A 22,454-nucleotide genomic window follows, 5' to 3' on the forward strand; every position below is an offset into this window, starting at 1 on the left:
TGCAACACAGGGGGACTTGTGCATGAAACACAGAAAGCTATCACACAGGGGGCAAAGGTGGTCAGGAAGGTGAGTGGAATGTTGGCCCTTATTTCAAGGGGATTGATGTTTAAGAGTAGGGAAACCTTACTGCAACTTAGAATTAGAATTAGCTTTATTGTCATATGTACTCAAATGAGTACAGTGAAAAGTGTATAAGTCACCACTTATGGAACCATCTTAGGTATAAAGTTCCCTAGGTACAGCCTTTACAGTTACACTTCTCAGAAATATAGAAAAGTGAAAAAGTCCAGATTTGCAGAATTTAGGAATAAAATTATAAAATGGAGAAAATGGAAGTTCAGAACAGTCTTCAGATGCAGGCAATGCTGGCACCTATCTTCCAGTCCACACCAAGCTTCACCACAGGATTTATGAGGTCCAGAGACCACTCCAGTATCACATTGAGGCTGAAAGTCCATGCGGCAGCCATTCCAGGCCACAAGAGTGCCACGTACCGCCTGAAGATCACCGCTGTGATCTCGCCTCGCCAGGCTGAGAGGACACCATACTGGGCTGAGAGACTGCCATGCCAGGCCTGTGCTGAGACCAAGAGTTCAGAGTTTGGGAGGGGAGAAGAGAACGTTAAAATAAAAGACAAAAGAGGGGAAAAACAAAGGAACGGATGGAGCGGATGAGTTCCAGCTCAAGCGTCCTACTCAGCCACCATCTTGGAAAAGCACTTGTACAATGTACTGGTGAGACCATATCTAGAGTACTACGAACTGTTTTGGTCCCCTTTTTTAAAAGGAAAGATATTATTTCAATGGAAGCAGTTTAGGGTATGCTCATTGGATGATCCCCAGTACGGAGGGGTTATCTGATGAGCAAAGCTGAACAGGTTGGGACCCTACTCACTGAAATTTAGAAGAATGAAAAGTGATCTCATTCAAACATGAGATTTTTAAGGGACTAGACGGGGTCAATGCTGAGAACATGTTTCCTCTCATGGGAGAGTTCAGGGCCAGAGGACAGAATCTCAGGATAAAGGGGCATCAATTTAAAGACTGAGGTACGGAGGAATTTCTTCTCTCAGAGGATTGAGTGAGTTTCCAGACAGCCGTGGGGCAAGAGTCCATGTATATATTTAAGGCTGAGATAGATAAATTCTTAATCGGTCAGGGAAATCAAGGGTTACAGAGAAAAATTCAGGGAAGTGGATTGAAGAATGTTGGATCAGAGATGAGCCACTGAATGGCAGAGCAGACCAGAGAGACCAAACAACCTATTCCTGTTCCTATTTCTCGTGGCCTTATGATCTCAACAGACTCACATGAGATATAGAATCAACAAAGAAGGCTGAGGGGCGATTTGATTAAGGTGCACAGTCAGAAGGAGCATAGATGGGAAAAATGAGGAGAAACCTTTTCCCTTGGAAGAGAGGTTAATAATCAATTTTAAGCTGAGGAGGATGGGATTTTGAGGGGATTGAAGGGAAAAAAAAAAATCAGAATTATTGATGTTGCACACACTGCCTGATAGGCTGTTGGAGGCAAGACTCATCAGTACATTAAAGAATTATTTGGATGAGCACTTGAAACACCATAACATACAAAGCTACAGGCCTATGAGCTAAGTTCTGGAAAATGGAATTAGAATGCAAAGATACGAGATGGCTGGTACAGATTCAATGGGCCTAAGTTCTGGATTAGTGGTGCTGGAAAAGCACAGCAGTTCAGACAGCATCTGAGGAGCAGTAAAATCAACATTTCGGGCAAAAGCCCTTTATCAGGGATACCTTATGAAGGGCTGTTGCTCGAAACATCGATTTTACTGCTTCTCGGATGCTGAGTGAAATGCTGTGCTTTTCCAGCACCACTAATCCAGAATCTGGTTTCCAGCATCTGCAGTCATTGTTTTTACCTCAATGGGCCTAAGTGCCGATTCTAATGCTGTAAAAACATATGGCTCCCAAATTATATGATGTGCACTCTCACACACACTAAACAACATGTAAACAAATGGAATGATGCACAGGTGAGGCAGAACTGAAAAAAGTATAAAGTTTTTTGTTAAAGAAATTACATGTTGAATCAATGGTACTTCTGCAGGCAGTTTGGCAGATTTCCACATTTTAAAGACAGTAGTTCATAGTCAGGTTTCTCGAAAGAACTCACCAAGTTTTGCACACTTGGGCATAACTTTCAAAATGAGCATGTCGTAATTCTGAATGCTTTGGAAACTCCTGGATGTTACTCCCATGTGTCTGGATATCTTTTTAAAATCAAAGATATGTACAGGTGGTTTACTGGCTGATCACCCACAATGGAGACAAGCTATTTTTACAGTGTTCTGATAGTCTGTTGTCAGAGTGTCCCCTGTTTTCATTTGATATAGATGAGGGTTTCAATTGTCCTCCCAACATTAGTTTCAATTTTAAATCTTTGTGCCAGAAACACCAGCAGCTAAGAAGTCTCACCTTAAGAGAGGCTAGACAGTCTCACTGAGCTATACATTCCTGATGATTAATTTTAATATCCAAATTTTTCTGGGTGTGGTAATCAATCCAGCCTTTAGCCAATACTTATATATTCCAGAGAATTTGGCTACTTTTAGGTTAGGTCTGATTTGTCATCATTTTAACATTTCCCAGCTCATTTTTAATTGTTTTTCTCTCAAGCCCAATGTTCAATGCTTTTAAAATTAGCCAATGAGATTTTAAAGATAATATACAAGCTATTTATCTCAGGGGGACTTTCAAAACAAAAAACAGACCGTTACCCAATGAAGGGCACCAAAGGAAGCAGCTAGCAATTTGAAGTTAAGTGGGAAAGGGAAGGTGCAACAGTATTTGTAGGTGGGGGAGGATTGGCAAGAGTGAAATAGTTAATGTTTCAGGTCTAGTATGACTCTTGCTTGGAACTAAAAAGTGTCCCACTTCATTAATTGGTACAATCTCTAATGGCAACATTTCTACCAATCATTCAGTCCACTCGCTAACCAATCAGCATTCTCCCCTAATGCAGTATAAATATTGTTTTCTACCATGAATTTGTACCTTTTTGAATTGTCCTGCCGAGGTAAAAATGAAAGGTTGAGAGTTCTTTTTTCCTCCAACAATTTGTACTTTTGTTATGGAAGGAAATGGTGGGATACCATGAATAGTCTGGTGTTCACGGACTGGTTTCAAAAGGAACAGAAGTAAGTTCTTCAATCTACTCAGCCATTCACTCAGATGTTGACTGATTGGTGTCTCAACTCCATCTACATCACCTTGGTTCTACAATCCTTGCCAAGCAGATCCTGTGCAAACTATCACAATGAAACAGAATCTGTTTAAATGAAATGGAAGCTCTGCAACAATTTCCAACTCAGACACAGAATTGGCTGTTTTTGGTGCTGGCATTGAAGTAATTTTGCCTCCAGCAGGGTACTTTAACTGGTACAATAATACTCATGTTATCCCTCATAATGCAAGAAACTGAATATGGCTATTGTGGTATTGAAGAATCCAGGCATTAGTATACACGAGCAGTAGGTGACAACAGAACAGTAGCATGTCATGCTTCAAGTGACCCTTGGGACAAGCTGGATTGGGAGACCTTCATACTTCAGGGCACATGCTGAGATACAGAACATGTATGGCAATGTCTCTTAAAGAACATTGACTGTCAGATATTTAAAAAGTGCTTCTTCTTGAAATTAGGACTCAAAACAAATTCTCCTCAGCAATGGAAAAATTTAGTTTACCTACACTTTTTTTCTAATTAAGTGAAAGGAATCCTCAATTATTCAGACACTCTTATCTAAGCTAACTTATTTGTCAGTGTTTGCTTTTATATATCCATTAAAACATAATACCATCACAATGGACATTAATGTGATGTCTTTTATTTGTAAAATATGAACAATGATTAAAATAATTTACAAAACAGGAAAAGACTGATCAGAATTCCACTCAGGCAGTCAAGCAGTTTAGATGTACGGGTACAGTTGTAGCATTCACAGTTTATCCACCCAATAAAATTCCTGGTTTTCAAAACAAAATCTGGAGTGGGAATGATGTAGAGAAGGGGCAGGAGCACTTTATTGAAAATAACTTGGCCTTCAATCTTGGCTCCTCAGAACTACTTTGGGCCTTTTTAACTGCCTGTCCCATCGATAACGCCTCTGAATTGCAGGCCGTACATCATCCTGTAAACAAAATGTGGGTTTATTTTCCTCTGGTTGCGACAGTGACAGACAGAGACTCTTGAGGATAAATAAAAGTCCAAGATATACACGCAATCCATCACAGCCATGTTTTGGTCTGTGGCAAAGGTAACAGTGCTGCATCATGGTAACCTTGGTGCCTAGATGGATGGGGCCCCATGGAGAAGGAAGTGTACAGGAACATATGGGAGCTGAAAGTTGCTTGGATTCCTGAAAGACATCAGCTGATTTTCTGCCTCAACTCCACTTTACTGCCTGATCACCATATTCTTGCTTTGCTTGATGCCCTGTCAATCCCAGTCTTAAATACTGAATAAGCATCCATTGTCCTGAGAGTTAGTGTTCCAAAGATTCACAACCATCAGTGAAGAAACTTCTCATCTGTCTAAACGGCCAGCAATGACTCAAGTTCCATACTCCTCAGTCAACCACCAATTTCTAACATTGTAATGGGATCCCATCTCATTCCAGTAAATCCCGGAGAATAAAATACCTCTTTTACTCAATCTCACCTCCCCATATAACCTGGTCATCCCAAGAAGGAGGGGAATATATCAAATCTCATTCAAAGCAGCAGAATTAAACTGTTACTTGTTACATAAATACTACGATTCACTCTCTTCAGGAATACGGTGTTCAATTCTGGTTGCTCTGCTATAGAAAGGATCTTGTGAAACTTGAAAGGGTTCAAACGTTTTATAAAGGATGTTGCCAGGTTTAGGGGGTTTGAGCTGTGGGGAAAGGCTGAATAGGCTGGGGCTATTTTCCACTGGAGTGTCAGAGGTGAAGGGGTGACCTTAAAGATTTTATTTTAAAAATGAGGATAGGGTTAGCAAGTTTTGTAGATCAGGTTGAGGTTCTGGATGTAGGTTTGCTTGCAGAGTTGGAATGAAATGAAAGTGAACCTTCCAGCTCAGTGAGCAAACCTACATCCATATGGATAGGGTGAATAGTCAAGTGCTTTTCCCCCAGGGTAGGGGAATCTAAAACTAGACGGCACAGGTTTAAAAAGGAGAGGAGGGAGGATTTTAAAAAAGGGACCCAAGGGGCAACCTTTTCACACAGAGGATAGTGTGCATATGAAATGAGCTGCCAGAGGAGTGGTGGACGCTGGTACAATTATAACATTTAAAAGGCATCTGGATGGGTATACGAATAAGAAGGGTTTAGAGGGATATGAGCAATGTGCTGGCAAAATGGGACTAGATTACTTTAGGATATCTGGTTGGCATGAAGTTAGACCACCGGATCAGTTTCTGTGCTGTACAATTATGACTCAAGTGGTCATCTAAGGTCATTTGGGAATTTCCAAGATGCCTGACCATCCTTTCTACCTGGAAATTGCATGTGACAATTAAAAAGAAGGGACAATTTTTAAAAGAATTCTTTCACGGGATATGGATCTCTCAGGCAAGGGCAACTTTTGTTGCCAATCCCTAATTGCCTTCAAAGAGATAATGGTGGTGATCTGCCATGTTGAACTGCTTTGGTTTTTCTACATCAGGTGGTAGATCTGAATGGTTTTTGAGGCCATTTCAGGGGATTGTAAAGAGCAAGTTGTGGGTCTGGACTCACATGTAAGCCAGGACTAGTCAAAATGGCAGACTTCCTTCCCAAAACAGCATCAGGTATTAAAAAAAATGAGAGGAGAAAAGATAAAATGTTAGATTAAAATAAAATTTTAATTAATTTTTTATGACTAGGCTTCCCTGCCATAGTTTGCATTTTCATAGCACCTTTAATGTGGTCAAGTGTTTCAAGGAACATTACAAGAATGATCAACAATATTGGATACGGAGCTAGAAAATTAGTAGGCTAGAGAATTAGGAATCCTTTCTCCAAACTAACAGAACACTATAAAAGCTAATAAACAGGGAGAAAATTTGTCATGCAAGTAAGTTTACATTAAATATTTTTAAAAAGCAAGAGCTTCTACAAAAATAAATAAATAAATAAATAGATAGAATAGCTAAAGTCAGTCTAGGGCCCTTGGAGGATGCAACTAAGGAATTCATTAAGGGAAACAGGGAAATTGCAGAGAATATTAACCATTTTGATAGGATATCCTTTCTTCAATACACCTATCATTACAGCCAATTCGTAAGAGATTCACTGGACTGATTTCAGAGTTAGAAGGGATTGACTTATCAAGAATGGCTGAACACGTTAGGCCTTTATTCACTAGTATTTAGAATACTCAGAGGCAATTTTATTAAAATATAAAAAGATTCTGAAGGGGACTTGACAAGGTGGATGTTGAGATGTTGTTTCTATTGAGGAACTCAGGATAGGGGGTGCACACTTTAAACAGATGCAAAGCAATTTCTTCCCCCAGAGGATAGTGAATGCCTGGAATTCTCTACCCCAGAGTTGAGTTGGGGAGGCTAGATCCCAAAGCATTGAGAGAGGAGCTGGATAAAATGTTGAGAAAGTCAAGGGCTATAAAGGAATTGGCACGAGAGAGAAGTCAATACCTGGGGCAGATGACCCATGAATGGGTTAATGGCAGGGCAGGCTTGAGGGGCTGAATGGCCTACTCCTGCTCCTATTTCTTATGGAAACTACAAGGAGACAGTAGGACAGATGATCAAAGTTTTGGTGAGAGATACACGTTTTGAAGCACACCAGTGTTGGAGCAGGACAAAGGAAGGTAATCTATATTATGGACTGTTAAAGCAGAAAGCTAAATGTTGGAACCAAAAGACAAGGTTGCACAAGAAATAGGGAGCTTAGATGCTGAACAACACGCACCAGTTCTGCTAGTTTCTGCAAGTACGGGATGAGTTTCTGTAGCTCCTGATCGTTTGGATCTTTCAGCCAGCTTTTGATTTGAATTCCATTTGAAACCTGAAGAGAGAAAACAAGTAGTGTCTGAAAGCACCCACAGAATAATTGACCACAAAAGCTTAAAGAAACTCATTTAGCAGGATTATCCTCCTGAACTGTAGGATACAAAGTCAGATTTTCCAGCTAAAATAGATTCTACAACAATTGTTGTCAAGGACAAGGAGAAGATTAGTTAAAAAGGTCAAGATTGTCATGCACAGAATTACTCATCATATACAATCCACGCAGGCGAGAATCAGAAATCAGTTCTTTAGCAGAGACAGGAAGTGAAACTTTGAATTTTGTTCCAATTAAGCTCACTCTTTCAGTGCAATGCAATGATGGGCAAATCTAATTTAATTTCTAATGGAAACAACATAGAAAACAAGACTGCAAGTTCACAATATCACAGAAGCCTGAAAGACTTGGGTTCACTGAGCAATCTTAACCTCTCAGGTCTATCAAAAACAGGATGTGCTTCAGTGGTCAAAATCTCTAAATAATCAGCATAATGAGAATCTGATTTTAACTCAAGGAGTTAATCGGATTGTTGTCTATTTGAATTTAATGTCACATCATCCTCCAACTCAGTTCATGACACATGTACCCAACTCTCAAATGCATTCAACATAGTCACTTCTAAACAGATCCTGTTTAATTAGGAACAAGTCCTCAAGCCACAATTAATATGAAACAAGTAACAAAGGGACTGGTTTCAACAAAACGACAAAAAAAAAAAAATTGTTATCTTAGTTATGCCAAGGTTCTGGTCAACATCATGAGCACCCAGTGTTCTCTAAATGACTCAAGCAGCCATTCAGCAGGTTAGTCAGGAGGCTTTTTGAATACAGAAACTTCACAGCGGATTCTATTTATTCACTCAACACTTATGGTGTACATTTCCAAGCAGAATGGTGGTTAATTCTCTGCAATTTAGGAACAATAAGGGGCGATCTCGGGGAGACAACTATTCTGAAGGGGCTCTGATAGGATCAGCACAAATTGTTTCCATTGGTCAGGGAATCCAAATCATAGGTGTGCATTCCTAGGGTAAAGGGGCTGAACATTAATTTCCTCTATAACGGAGATGAGAAGAAGAGTCCGAGAGTCAGATGTACAGCATGGAAACAGACCCTTTGGTCCAACTAATCCAAATTAACCTAGCTTCATTTGCCAGCATTTGGCCCACAGCCATCTAAACCTTTTTAAAATTCATGTACCCATCCAGATGCCTTTTAAATGTAATTGTACCAGCCTCCACCACTTCCTCTGGCAGCTCATTTCATACATGCACCACCCTCTGAAAATGTCCCTCAGCTCTCCTTTAAATCTTTCCCCTCTCACCTTAAACTTGAGCCTTCTAGTTTTGGACTCCCATGCTCTGGGGAAAAGACCTTGATTTATTCACCCTATCCATGCCCCTCATACATCCTGTCTGGATTTGCCTTTGCAAAAAATGCAGCAACTCACATTTATCTAAATTTATCCATCTGCCATTCCTTGGCCCATCTGATCAAGGTCCCATTGTTCTTGAAGGTACCTTCTTGGCTATATAAAGGTAGGAGTGGATCCAGCACTGATTCTTGCAGTACACCACTGATCACAGGCAGACAGTCTGAAAAGCAACCTTCCATCGCTACCCCTGTCTCCTACCTTCTAGCCACTTATTTCTCTAAATGGCTAGTTCTCCCTGTATTCCATGTGATCTAACTGTCAATCAGTCAGTCAATCATGCGGAACCTTGTCGAAATTCCACAGAGCGGTGGATACGGTCTACCTTCAAAATCAATCTTCTTTGTCACTTCCTCAAAAAACTCAAATCAAGTTAGTGAGACATGGTTCCCCAGGCACAAAGGCATGTGGACTGTCCCTAATTAGACCTTGCCTTTCCAAATACATGCAAATCCTGTTCCTCAGAATCCACCACTGATGTCAGGCTCACCAGTTACTTTATTGCAGGAGTTTAAAAGGGTTGTGAATTGCTGAAACTATTGGAGTGGCACGTAGCTGTGGTTAGCACTGTTGCTTCACAGCACTGGAACCCAGGTTCGATTCCACCTTTGGGTAACTGCGTTGGAGTTTCTACATTCTCTCTCCCTCCACCACCCGTGTTTGCATGGATTTCTTCTGGGCACTCCAGTTTCCTTCCAACAGTCCAAAAACATGCAGATGAGGTGGACTGGCCATGGTAATTGAGAGGTTATACAGATTGGATGGGATGCTCTTTGGAAAGTCAGGGTGGACCCAATGGCGTCTTTCTGTACTGTAGCAATTTGGTGATAATTATTGCTGGGATAGACAGATTCTAGAATCAAGGGATGAGAGAATGGGCAGGAAGGTGGAGTGAAACTTAATGGTATTAAGTGGCAGAACAGCAATGACGTGCTGATTGTTTCTTGGGTCAGTTCTCATGTTATTTCTCCCTGACTGTCTTGGGCGGGGGGGGGGGGGGGGGGGGGGGGGGGGGGAGAAAGAGAGAGAAAGGAGACACTGGATAGAAGAAACTCAATTTGACCAAGAACTAAGTCAGGAAATGGATCAGAGGATGCGAGCTGATATTTGTAAAGAATCCATTTCAGACAGATTCTGGGAAAGATAGAAAAAAGCCAGGACTCTGGATGTTGCATGACCACACTGAAGTTCTGTGTGAAGAGATATTGGATAGATCAGGGTTGTTTTCATTCGAGTAGATGAGATTCAAGGGGACATAATTGAAATGTAGAAAATTGAGGGGCATCAATAGACAGGAAGAAACTTTTCCCTTTGATGAACGAATCAATGATTGGGGAGGAGGGGTTAGATTTCAGCAAATGGGCAGAAGATTTAGAGGGATGAGGGAAAAAAAAAATGTTTTCACCCAGAGGATGGTGGGGAATCTGGAACTCACTGCAAGGGTGGGAGAGGCAAAAACCCTCATCACATTTTAATACTCAAATGTGATGCCACTCTTGGTTGAATAGGCAGGATTACCTACTAAGACTGGCCTCTATAGGACTTAAGTTTAAAAGGTTTACATTTTCACCAGTAATCAATTAGTAAACCCAATTAACTGACAGCACTTGGGTGCTGAGAAAGACAAGAGATTCGAAGCAATGTCAAGGTATACAATGCTGAGGGCCAAAATGGGATTAGAATGGTTAGGCGGATATTTTTGGTTGGCTCAGATATAAAAAGGACTGTACTGTAGTCCTCAATGATTTTCACACTGGGCTCATTGAAGGAAAGACTGTGCAGGAGTTGATAAACAGGTGAGGGTTCAACTGGGATGCCAGACATGGTTGAATAGATGATGAAAAGATTATGTAACTTCATCTTGTGTACCTCAACACTATACTTGGCAACAGAACAATAGCTGCTCAAGACAGGAATCAGGGGAAAATATTTCCGTGGAACACAGCAAAATATCTTCATTTACCTGACAAAAAGTCCCTGCCCAGTTGTCTACAAAAACTGTCTTTGCCAGATCCCTGCTGAGGATATTTAGTTCCTTGATGTAGTTCCCTTGGACACAGACGCAGTGTTTCCGATATAGTCGATGTCTGCAATAACATTAGGTTCATTGACAAGTGACATTTTATAGACTCCATTTAAAATGAACCAGGTGTGTAGGTTAGTCTAAACTTATTAATTGAGCTTTTGAATCCAATTTTATGCAACAAGCAAGACCAGTGACACAGCAAATGGTTGCTTTTGAAATGTTATTTTTATTCATTCTTGGATATCAGCATCATTGGCAAGGCCAGATTTTATTGTGCTTTCCCCAACTGCCTTGAAATATGGTGACGATCCAGGCTTGAACTTCTGTAACTCATCTGCAGTATCCCAGGATTTTGACCCAGTGACAGTGAAGGAATATATTTCAAAGTCACAGTGGTGTGTGATTTGGAGGGGAACGTGCAGATATTGGTATTACCACGTATCCACTACCCTTGTTCTTCTAGTTGCAAAAGTCAAGTTATGGGCAGCATGGTGGCTCAGTGGTTAGCACTGCTGCCTCAGTGCCAGGGACCTGGGTTTGATTCCTGCCTCAGGCGACTGTGGAGTTTGCACATTCTTCTTGTCTGCTTGGGTTTCCTCCAGGTGCTCTGGTTTCATCCCCACAATCAAAAGATGTGCCGGTTAGGTGAATTGGCCATGCTAAATTGCCCATAGTGTTAGGTAAATATATGGTAGGGAATGGGTCTGGGTAGGTTACTGTTCAGAAGGCAAGTGTAACCTTATTGGGCTGAAGGGCCTGTTTCTACACTAGGGAAATAAATTAAAGTTGCTGTCAAAAGGAGACTTGATTAGTTGTTGCAGTACATTTTGTAGGTGGTACACACCACTGCTATGTCAGAGGTGGAGGGAGTGAATGCTTAAAGCTTGTTGTTAGTGATTTTAATAGTCCATTCAAAAGATGCATCACTAATCTCTAATAGGGCTGTGCTACAACAGGACAAAGATTAGACTCAAGTGAGTATTCATTAAAACTCACTGCACAAAACATAAATTACTTACCTGATCAGCCGTCTGTGTGGATCCAATATATCCAGCAGTTTGTCAACATAATCCTTTGTAGCAGTTGTGAAGAGGATTATCTAATAGAAAATCAAGCATTGGATTAAACTTGGAAACAGCTTACTCGCTTGTCCACGGTTCTGCCAAAATAATGTCAATCTTGCTTTTGTGCATTTCCTGTGCAGCCGTAACCTTGCATGCCTTGCTGTAGGCGCCCTATGATCTGTAGGTCCTTGTTTGCTATGGTCTGCCTGTACTGCTCACAAAACAAAGCTTTTCACTGTCCTTGGGTACATGTGACTGCAATTAATCAAATCAAGTGATTAAAGCAGAGTGAAATGGGGACAGCGCCATCAACAGGTCCAGGCAGCGGGCCGTGGAGGGGGTCGTTAGGGCCGACTGCCTGCCCCTCTTCCGCGGTTACGTTAGAGCCCGGGTGTCCTTGGAGAAGGAGCACGCGGTGTCCACCAACACCCTGGAGTTGTTCAGGGAGAGGTGGGCGCCGCAGGGAGTGGAGTGCATCATTTCTCCCTCCAATTCTATTTTGATTTAGTCCCTACCCTCCCCTTCACTGTTTTGATCACACAGCACTGCCCTTTGATGTGAAGGGCAGTGTTTGTCACTGGCCACCTGGGTGTTTTCCTATCTTCCTGGTGGTGGAAATTGAATAAAGATTGGTGCACTTTGTGTCTTCCACTGTGTCTCACACCTGCACACACACACCATGGGTGCTGGGGATAAAATAAGCACTACCGCACTTAGGCGGTAGTGTGGGGGTTAAAATAAAATATAAACAAAAAAAAAAAATAAAAAAAAAAAAAATGAAATGGGGACAGCCACCATCATGGAGGAGATGGGAAAGGAGCAATATAAAAAGGTCCAAAATTCATCCTGGTTTCCTTCAATTCCAAGTTAGTACTAAACCAAACAAAGCAGGACAGTGCAAACTATGCCTCCCCTCGTTAAGCCTATTTTTGCAGGCATACACAGCACAGGCATTGCCTAGGTAAAAAAAACGATTCTTCCTTTTCATCCAATGCAAGAAAGTGCATAAATGTCAAGTGCTGACACAACAGGGCTCAAATGTGATGCCACTCTTGGTTGAATAGGCAGGGTTACCTACTAAGAATAGCCTCCATAATGCACAGCCAGAACTTAAGTTAAAAAAGTCTACATTTTCACCAGTAATCAACTGGTAACCCCAATTAACTGGGTAGCACTTTGGTGCTGAAGAAAACAATAGATTCAAAGCAATTATAAAAAAAGCTAATTGTTGACTTCTTCACATCAAGTTATTTTTATTCCTCCCCTGACAGGCAGATGAGATTACAATTGCATAATTTATACAACTCTCATCTCACCTTTATCCCAATACTCTTGCTAGTTTAGACCCTCGCGCACACTAGCCATTGTCAAAATCTGACCCAATTCTGAAATCCGATCTTTCAACTTAAGAACAAAAACAGACATTATTTTGTCGCCCAAAGCAGAAGGTTACACAACTGCTGGAGTGTAGGAAATAGTTAGTCATGGTGCTTCACATATCCTGAGGTACAGTCAAGCAGCTTGCTTCCTCCTGGTCACATTTGTGTTTAGTAGCTTCCTGTGGTTACTCACTGCAGTGGGATCAGCCTGCATTTTGTCATGATCAACTGGGGTAGGGAGATACACACCCATTTTTGGGGAAATATGAATGGCAGCAGGGTCATCATATGAAATACAACTTTTCTCATCCTCCTGTGTATAATATTAAATTGTTGTTTGTGAGATTATTATACGCAAGCGGTTTGCCACATTTCCTCATTTGCGCTACAGAAGTATTCATGGGCTGTAACATACCTGCATGTTTGTCTTTAGATAAAACCCAGGAAGCTACCATGCAAAAAAGTGAGTCACATTTGGAGATGTTGGTTAAAAAGGGGATAAATAACCAGCTGTCCATGTAGTCTCCAGTTAGGATAAGAAAAATCTTAAAAATTCAACCGGCTTAGAATTATGACATGTCTGTAGCAGGCAGGACTTGAACTTTTCCATTGACTGAATAACGGTGGGAACTGCACACACAAGCCACTTCTATATGACCATAAGATGTAATAACAGAAGGTGGTCATTCAGCCCATTTAGTCTGCTGCAGCACTGACTAGTGGTTAGCACTGCTGCCTCACAGTACCAGGGTCCCAGGTTCAATTCCAGCCTCGGGCGACTGTGTGGAGTTTGCACATTCTCCCAGTGTCTGCGTGGGTTTCCTCTAGGTGCTCCGGTTTCCTCCCACAGTCCAAAGGTGTGTGGTCAGGTGAATCGGCCATGCTAAATTGCCCGTAGTGATAGGTGCATTAGTCAGAGGGAAGTGGGTCTGGGTGGGTTACTCATTGGAGGGTTAGTGTGGACTGATTGGGCCAAAGGGCCTGTTGTTTTCATACTGTAGGGAATCTAACCTAGTCAATGGGATCATGACTGATCAGATAATCCTGCATTCTCTTACTGATTAAAAATCAGTTTCATTTCAGTTTTGAATATACTTCACAATCCAGCTTCAACAGCCCACTGTGATAAAGAATTCCACAGATTCACTATTGGAGAGAAGAAATTCCTCCTCAGCTCTACTTTAAGTGTATGACCCCCTTTGCAAGTTCACTTTATTAGACTAGGATGTTACCTATTTGAACAAGGAGAAAAAGCTTGCAGGAAAATGGAGAAGAGTCAGAGAAACTGAATAGTTCCTTCAAAGATCCAGCATATGTCGGGCCAAATGGCATCCTTCTGTTGGATTATTATGGTCAGAGTTGTTCGGCTTAGAGTAAATTCCCCTCAACAGAAATGCAAGTATTAATCCCCAGTGCAATTCAGTAATCAATTGGGACTTAATCATTTATCACTAGGATAACAGGAACACAGTGCTGCAGTTACTGAGCTTACCTCATAGAACTGGCTCAGATTTTCAAGGAACTCCTTGCAGTAGGGTCTCAACTTCACATAGACCTGGAAGGCAGAGGAGAAACTGTTAAAAACACTCCACTTTCACCTTGAGGATCCTCTTTCTGCTCTCCCAACTCCCACTGTCATCTGTGAGAGCGTTTATTTTTTAAAAAAGAAGTGCTCATTATCAGGTGGTGAACATCACTGTCTGGGCCAACGTTCCTCAACTGCCCTGGAGAAGATAGGAGAACTGACATTTGAAAAGCATTTTGATTGATACATGATTAGGAAGGTTTAGATGGATATGGGCCAAATGGTACTAGGTCAGATTGGGAAATATTGTCAGCATGGACAATTTGGACAAAAAGGTCTGTTTACATATTGTAGGATGCTAGGACTCAGACAGTAAAAACTGCCTTCCTGATTTGCTGCAATCCTTAGGGTGGAGAAACATCCCAACCCTGTTAGGGAGGAAACTCGAGTTTATAACCCATTCAGAGTAAAGGAACAGCAATATTGTTTCAAGCCAGGATGTGACTTGGAGGGGAACTTGATAAGGGTGGCTTTCCCACACACCTACTGTCCTGGCCTTTCTTGCTGATAAAGACTTTTTTAAAAAAAAAGTGTTTGCTCTTCTATATTGATTCCCATTCTACCGATGTCATGATTTAAAAATTCGCAAATTGGCTTTCAGATCCCTGTATGACCTTGCCCTTTCAGCTTCCATGCCATTTTTAACCACCTCTAACCCTACATCACTGTAAAGATATGTGCTTCTTGAATTCTCTGTCTTTTAGTGCATCTCCAGTTTTAATAGATCCACTACTGTCAGCTATATCTTCAGCTGCTAAGGCCCCAGCGTTTGCAATTCCCTCTAGTGGTCTTCAGCTCACATTCCTGCTTTAACACACTGCTACAGCCTCTAGAGTGGGACCTGAGCCCAAAGTGATACATATCAGCAGCCATGGCTCAGAGAAGATCACCAATCTCTGATACATCTTCTATCAGAGTGAAGCAGGCCACAATTGTATCTATAGGATTCCCTGAAGCGTATGGTTTGTTTTACACACTGATATACTACTTAGAGTTGAACATGAAGTCTTATTAGTAACTGCTGAATGCTGTGATGTTTCGGTAATAAGTGTTGTTGGTGCCATCTGTCTCATTCTTCACCTGAGCTGGGAATGATACATCCCAAGTGGGAACATTGAGTCCTCAACCTCACCAACCTCCACTACCTTTGCAGCTAATTGCATTTTTCTTTGGGGTACTGTTGGCAGGTACATAGGAACAGGTTTCTGGACAAACAGCAATTACTACTTGCCTTAATGTAGCACCTCATCACACAAACATTCCAAGGTGTCTTACAGGCTATGACAGAGCCACAAAAGTAGATATTGGGCCTGAACTGTGCACTTTTTCTTCATTTCTTCCTGTATTTGTTCACTTTGCTACCCTGGTCATTCTTTCTTGTTAACATCTGTTATCAATGACAAACCCTTGTGTGGATCTCTCCTGTTCTCTGCCCTATCACACTTATCTTCCTCCCCCATTTCCACTTGCTATGCTCCTATGTTTCTATAGCTCTGTTGTCAAACCCACATCTTCCATCTGAAATATTAACATTGATTTTAAATATATTCACTACTGGTGGGTTCACATTTACTGCCCATTCCAAATTGTTTACAAGGTGGTAATGAGCTTGGAGGGAGTTCCAGGATCTGGAGTCAGATGTTCAGCACAGAAACAGACCCCATTAGATATGTACAGCACAGAAACAGATCCTCCGGTCCAACTTGTCCATGCCAACCAGATATCCTAACCTCATCCAGTCTGATTTACCAGCACTTGGCCCATATCCCTCAAAACCTTTCCTATTCATATACCCATCCAGATGCCTTTTAAAATGTTAAAAAGAAAATTGTACCAGCCTCCACCACTTCCTCTGGCAGCTCATTCCGTACAGGCAAAAGCAAGGATTGTAGATGCTGGAGATCAGAGTGGTGCTGGAAAAGCACAGCAGGTCAGGCAGCAGAGGAGTAGAAGAAAAAAAAAGACAAAAAGACAAAAAAAAAAACCGTTTCAGGCAAAATTTCATTCCAGCACACCACCCTCTGAAAAAGTTGCCCCTTTAGATCTTTCCCCTCTCAGCTTAAACCTATGCCCTCTAGTGTTGGACTCCCTATCCTGGGGAAAAAAAAGATTGGCTACCCACCCTATTTGTGCCCCTCATGATTTTATAAACCACTATAAAAAAGGCCACCCCTGTCTCAGATGCTCCAGGGAAAATACCCTCAGCCTATACAGCTTCTTCCTATAGCTCAACTCTGGCAACATCCTTGTGAAACTTGAAAGGATTAAAAAAAAAAGATAGACTTAAGATTTTTCTATAGCTAGGAGATCAGAACTGAATGCAGTATTCCAAAAGTGGCCTAACCAATGTCCGCTACATCACTTCCCAACTCCTGTACTCAATGCATTTGACCCAACAAGGAAGGGGGGTACTTTTCTCAGCACAGATACTGCGTGATCTGAATGTTTCCAGCATTTCTGCTTATTTAAATTCCTTGCTTTTGATGAAAGATATTCAGACCAGTAATAAAACATTCAGTTGTCCAAAGCCAATTGCATTCTCGTTATAAAGCAAAGCTTCAGAGAGTTGAAATCTGAAACAAACTCAAAATGGGGCATGTAACTGTTCAGTGGTTAGCACTGCTATCTTACAATGCCAGGGACCCAGGTTCAATTCCACCCTGTGTGCAATTTGTACATTTTCCTGTTGTCTGCATGGATTCCCTCTAGATTCCTCCCACAATCTCAAAGATGTGCAGGTTTGCTGGATTGGCCAAGGGAAATTGTCCTATTGTTTGAAGGATAGCTGGGTTAACCAAGGGATGGTTACAGAGATAGGGTACTGAATGGATCTGGGTGGGATGCTCTTAGGAAGTTGGATTCTTTAAATATGCTGGAGAAACTCAGCAAATCTGGCAGCACAGAGGAGAGAGAAACAGTTAATGTGATGAGTCCAGTGTGACTGAAGGAAGCATACCAGATTTAAGATGTTAACTGTTTCTCTCCACAGATTCTGCCAGACCGGAGTTTCTAAAGCATTCGGAATTGGATTCCAGTTAATTCCCAGACACCAGAACAAAGATCCAGGTGACTAATGTGACCAGTGTGTCAGTTTCTGGTGTCTAACTGCAATAGAAGATGACTCAATACAGCAGCTCCTCTCACCCAATTCATAGCTGTTGAATCATTTCTGCATCTCCCAAGCACCAGCTTCCTCTCATCTTCCCAGTTTACCATCTCCTCCTACACAAGAATAAAATTTGTTGTGGTTCTGTTCGCTGAGCTGGGAATTTGTGTTGCAGACGTTTTGCCTCCTGTCTAAGTGATATCCTCAGTGCTTGGGAGCCTCCTGTGAAGCGCTTCTGTGATGTTTCCTCCGGCATTTATAGTGGTTTGTTTCTGCCGCTTCCGGTTGTCAGTTCCAGCTGTCCGTTGCAGTGGCCGGTATATTGGGTCCAGGTCGATGTGGTTGTTGATAAAATCTGTGGATGAGTGCCATGCCTCTAGGAATTCCCTGGCTGTTCTCTGTTTGGCTTGTCCTATAAAATAGTAGTGTTGTCCCAGTCGAACTGAGACAAAACTCTATTTACTCAGGACCTCTACAAACATTCAAAACATGGTCTGGGAGTGGGAGCAGGTTTCACGGTGGCTTAATGGAAACCCAGAAGAATTTGACAAATCTTTGGCAATGGTTCCATTTTAGCAGACAGTGTTCTCAACTGTTTCACTGACCCTGCCTTCCAGCAGATTCCATATAGAGTGACCACTGATAAGGACAGACAGTGCAGGTGCAGAGTGTGGACTGGGCAGGGGAGGGAATCATCCAGATATGTTTAGAGATAACTAACACCACTATTCAATGCAACATTGGGCTGAATAGTCTATTATAAAAAAGTCTCAAAAAGCATTAAATAAACTTTCTTGTTCTACAGCTCTGGGGACTGAATGAGTGTCAATTTCACTAGCCAGTGGATTACATTCTGTCTCAGTGAAACAAACGTCAATGAGAGTCAGTGACTGCTTTCTATCCACTCATTAACTTGCAACATTCAATTTCACATCAGTTTCAGCCAGTCTACACACTGCTCAACAATACTTCAGAAATTTTCATCACGTACAGTTACATTCACAGTAGTCTTGGAGAGGTAGCTAAACTGGATTGTTGACTACGGTTGTGGGTAGTGCAGATAACCTAGGCAAGGTCAACCTTGTCATAATGGGGAGCTGCAAAATAAACAAGGTGACTCTGCTCTGATTTGAAGGTGGTGGTCGGGAAAGAGGGAGATTGCACATTTGGATATCAATAACCTCCACAGTCCAGATTTGGTGTTTAATCAGCTCTAGACAGAAGCGAAACATCATTTAACAACTGTACAAGCAGACCCTTGGTTAAAACAAGGCAGCATCCATGGAAAGACAGATTTGAGTCCAATATTTAAGGGCAGCATGGTGACTCAGTGGTTAGCACAGTTGCCTCACAGCGCCAGGGTCCCAGGTTCGATTCCAGCCTTGGGCGACTATGTGGAGTTTGCACATTCTCCCAGTGTCCTCCAGGTGCTCTGGTTTCCTCCCACAGTCCAAAAACGTGCAGGTTAGGCGAATTGGCCATGCTAAAAATTGTCCGTAGTTGTTAGGTGCATTAGTCAGAGGAAGGTGGGTTACTCTTCAGAGGGTCGGTGTGAACTTGTTGGGCCGAAGGGCCTGTTTCCACACTGTAGGGAATCTAATCTAAATCATGACTTCTTTGCCTTGGTTAAAAGGAAATTTAATTTCTCTAAATTTGAAATCAAAGTGACTCAGAGGATGAGGAATTGAAGTAACTGAGTTGGAAGGTTATATAATGGCATCCCTTAGGGAAAACGACAGGAGAGATTGGCATGAGATACTAAAATCAGTGTAGCACAATGGGTGAATAGCCTCATTCTGCACAGTAATCATAATGATTGTGAAGTTTCAGAACGCATGCTGTACAATCCCAGATACAGACTTAATTTTATTAGGAATTAATAAATTATGGCAAACTTGATCATATGGTACAATGTTCAAAAGAAAGATACTGCAATCTGAAAGCTGAATTAGACCTAGGGCTTCTTCTATTTTTAGTTATTTCAAAGCTGTATCACAGGTAGACAGGGTGGTTAAGGAGAGGAAAAAGTGAGGACTGCAGATGCTGGAGTCAGTCAAAAAGTGTGGTGCTGGAAAATGGGTATATTTTTCAGGTGAGAGGAGAAAGATTTTTAAAGGGGGCCTGGAGAGGCAACTTTTTAAAACAGAGGGTGGTTTGTGTATGGAATGAGCTGCCAGAGGAAGTGGGTTGATTTTCAGGTCAGGCAGCATCCAAGGAGCAAGAGAGTTGATGTTTCAGGCAGAAGCCCTTCATCAGGAATGGGCGGTTAAGGAGACATTTAGCATGCTTGCCTTCATTGCTCAGACCATTGAGTATTGGGAGTTGGGATTATACAGGAGGTCGGTGAGGCCTCTTCCGGGAGTATTGTGTCCCGTTCTGATCACCCTGTTTTAGGAGGGAGATTATCAAACAGAGGTTTCAGAAACGATTTACCAGGATGTTGCCAGGACTGGGGATGCTTTAGTTATAAAGAGGAGGCTGGGCCTCCTTCTCCCCTCAAAACTGGAGCACAGGAGGTCAAGGGATGACCTTATGGAGGTTTATAAAATCACAAGGGGCATAGAAAGGTGAATAGGAAAGGGCTTGGAGGATAGGGGAGTTCAAAGCTCAGGGACATACTTTGAAGAGGAGGAGAAAGATTTTAAAAGGGACCTGGAGTGGCAACCTTTCCACCCGGTAGGTGGTTCATGTATAGAATGAGCTGCCAGATAAAGTGGATTGATGCAGGAACAGTTACATTTAAAAAATTAAAAATCACAAACACCAGGTAATAGTCCAACAGGTTAAATGGAAGCACTAGCTTTTGGAGTGGTGCTTCAAAAGCTAGTGCTTCCAAGTAAACCTATTGGACTGTAATCTGGTGTTGTGATTTTTAAACTTTGTCCACTCCAGTCCAATAGCAGCACCTCCAAGTCACGGCAAACATTTAAAAAGACACTTGGCCAGGTACATGAATAGGAAAGGTTTAAGAGGGATACGGGCCAAATGCAGGCAAATGGGACTAGTTTAGTTTGGGAAACTTGGTCAGCATGGACATGTTGGACCAAAGGGTCTGCTTCTGTGCTGTATGTGACTAGGGAGAACGACGAAGTAATGAATCCAATAAAGAATTCAAGAAACACTTCATTCAATGACGAGCATGTGGAATTTGCTGCCACAGGTAGAGAGGAGTAGAATAATAGAAAGACATTGATGGGGAAGATGGAGAAAAGCATGAATACATTAACAGGTTGAAACAAAGAGGGGAGGACAAGGCCCGTGAAGAATAAGCACATTAGGCCAAATTTACACAGTTGAGATTGACAAACCTGGTAACTCTTATCCTGAAAGCAGACAGGAAATACGAATTCTGTGCCCTCCATAATGGTCAACTGGCAATGGACAAGGATTTCATCCTACAGTTAGAACAAGAGAGATCAAATATCAAAAGGATTGGAGTTGGGTTACAGGAAGGCTGAAAATAGTTACATATGGAGTGCTACTCTTCTGTATTTTGGTATATTTTAATCAGCCCTATTTGGTTCTGTGATGGGAGTCAGGTGTACAGCACAGAAACAGACACTTCAGTCCAACTAGTCCATGCTGACCAGATATCCTAACCTAATCTCATCTTACCTGCCATCACCTGGCCCGTATCCCTCCAAACCCTTCCTATTCATATACCCATCCAAATGCCTTTTAAATGTTGCAATTGTACCAGCCCCTACCACTTCCTCTAGCACTCATTCTATACCTGTACCCCCTCTGCGTGAAAAGGTTGCCCCTTAGGTCTAATTTCTTTCCCCTCTCACCCTAAACCTATGCCCTCTAGTTCTGGACTCCCCGACTCCAGGGAAAAGACTTTGTCTATTATCCTATCCGTGCCCCTCATCATTTTGTAAACCCCTATAATGTCACCCGTCAGTCTCCGACGCTCCAGGGAAAACAGCCCCAGCCTGTTCTGCCTCTCCCTATACCTCAAATCCTCCAAACCTGGCAACATCCTTGTAAATCTTTTCTGAACCCTTTCAAGTTTCATAACATCCTTCTGGTCAGAAGGAGAACCAGAATTGCACGCAATATTCCAAAAGTGGCCTAACCAATGTCCTGTACAACCACAACATGACCTCCCAACTCCTGTACTCAATACTCTGACCAATAAAGGAAAGCATACCAGACGCCTTCTTCACTATCCTATCGACCTGCGACTCCACTTTCAAGGAGCTATGAACCTGCATTCCAAGGTCTCTGTTCAGCAACACTCCCTAGGACCTTACCATTAAGTGTACAAGTCCTGCTAAGATTTGCTTTCCCAAAATGCAGCACTTCATGTTTTATCTAAATCCATCTGCCATTCTTCAGCCCATTGGCCCATCTGATCAAGATCCCATTGTAATCGGAAGTAACCTTCACTGTCCACTACACCTCCAATTTTGGTGCCATCTGCAAAATTAACTTTACCTCTTAAGCTCACCTTTTCTTCCTTAATGTATTTGTAAAAACCCTTTAGATTCTTCTTAATTCTATTTGCCAAAGCTAGCTCATCTCCCCTTTTTGCCCTGCTGATTTCCCTCAAGTATACTCCTGCTGCATTTATGCTCTAAGGATGGGCTTGATCTACCTTGTCCATACCTGACATAGGCTTCCTTCTTTTTCTTAACCAAACCCTCAACTTCTTTAGTCATCCAGCATTCCCTACACCTACCATCTTTTCCTTTCACCCCAACAGGAATATACTGTCTCTGGACGCTCGTTATCTCATTTCTGAAGGCTTTCCATTTTACAGCCATCCCGTTACCTGCAAACATCTGCTCCTGATTAACTTTTGAAAGTTCTTGCCTATTGG

General features: G+C 42.0%; 1 protein-coding gene across 1 annotated transcript in view; it reads right to left on the bottom strand.

The window, feature by feature from the left end:
• Positions 1 to 3,806: 3,806 nt before the first annotated feature.
• LOC122565429 (CTD small phosphatase-like protein 2) overlaps positions 3,807 to 22,454 on the bottom strand; it is a 30,355-nt gene continuing 11,707 nt past the window's right edge. The window contains exons 6-11 of the mRNA XM_043721399.2: positions 20,938 to 21,024; positions 14,431 to 14,493; positions 11,515 to 11,594; positions 10,433 to 10,556; positions 6,943 to 7,038; positions 3,807 to 4,173 (exon numbers count right to left, since the gene is read on the bottom strand). Coding sequence (XP_043577334.2) covers positions 4,087 to 4,173; positions 6,943 to 7,038; positions 10,433 to 10,556; positions 11,515 to 11,594; positions 14,431 to 14,493; positions 20,938 to 21,024 — 537 coding nt within the window. The 3' untranslated portion in view covers positions 3,807 to 4,086. The remainder of the gene's footprint in view (positions 4,174 to 6,942; positions 7,039 to 10,432; positions 10,557 to 11,514; positions 11,595 to 14,430; positions 14,494 to 20,937; positions 21,025 to 22,454) is intronic.

This window comes from Chiloscyllium plagiosum, unplaced genomic scaffold, assembly GCF_037043375.1.
Source record: "Chiloscyllium plagiosum isolate Xiang-an unplaced genomic scaffold, Cpla_swu_hap1 HiC_scaffold_28, whole genome shotgun sequence".
NCBI classification, from domain to species: Eukaryota; Metazoa; Chordata; class Chondrichthyes; order Orectolobiformes; family Hemiscylliidae; genus Chiloscyllium; species Chiloscyllium plagiosum.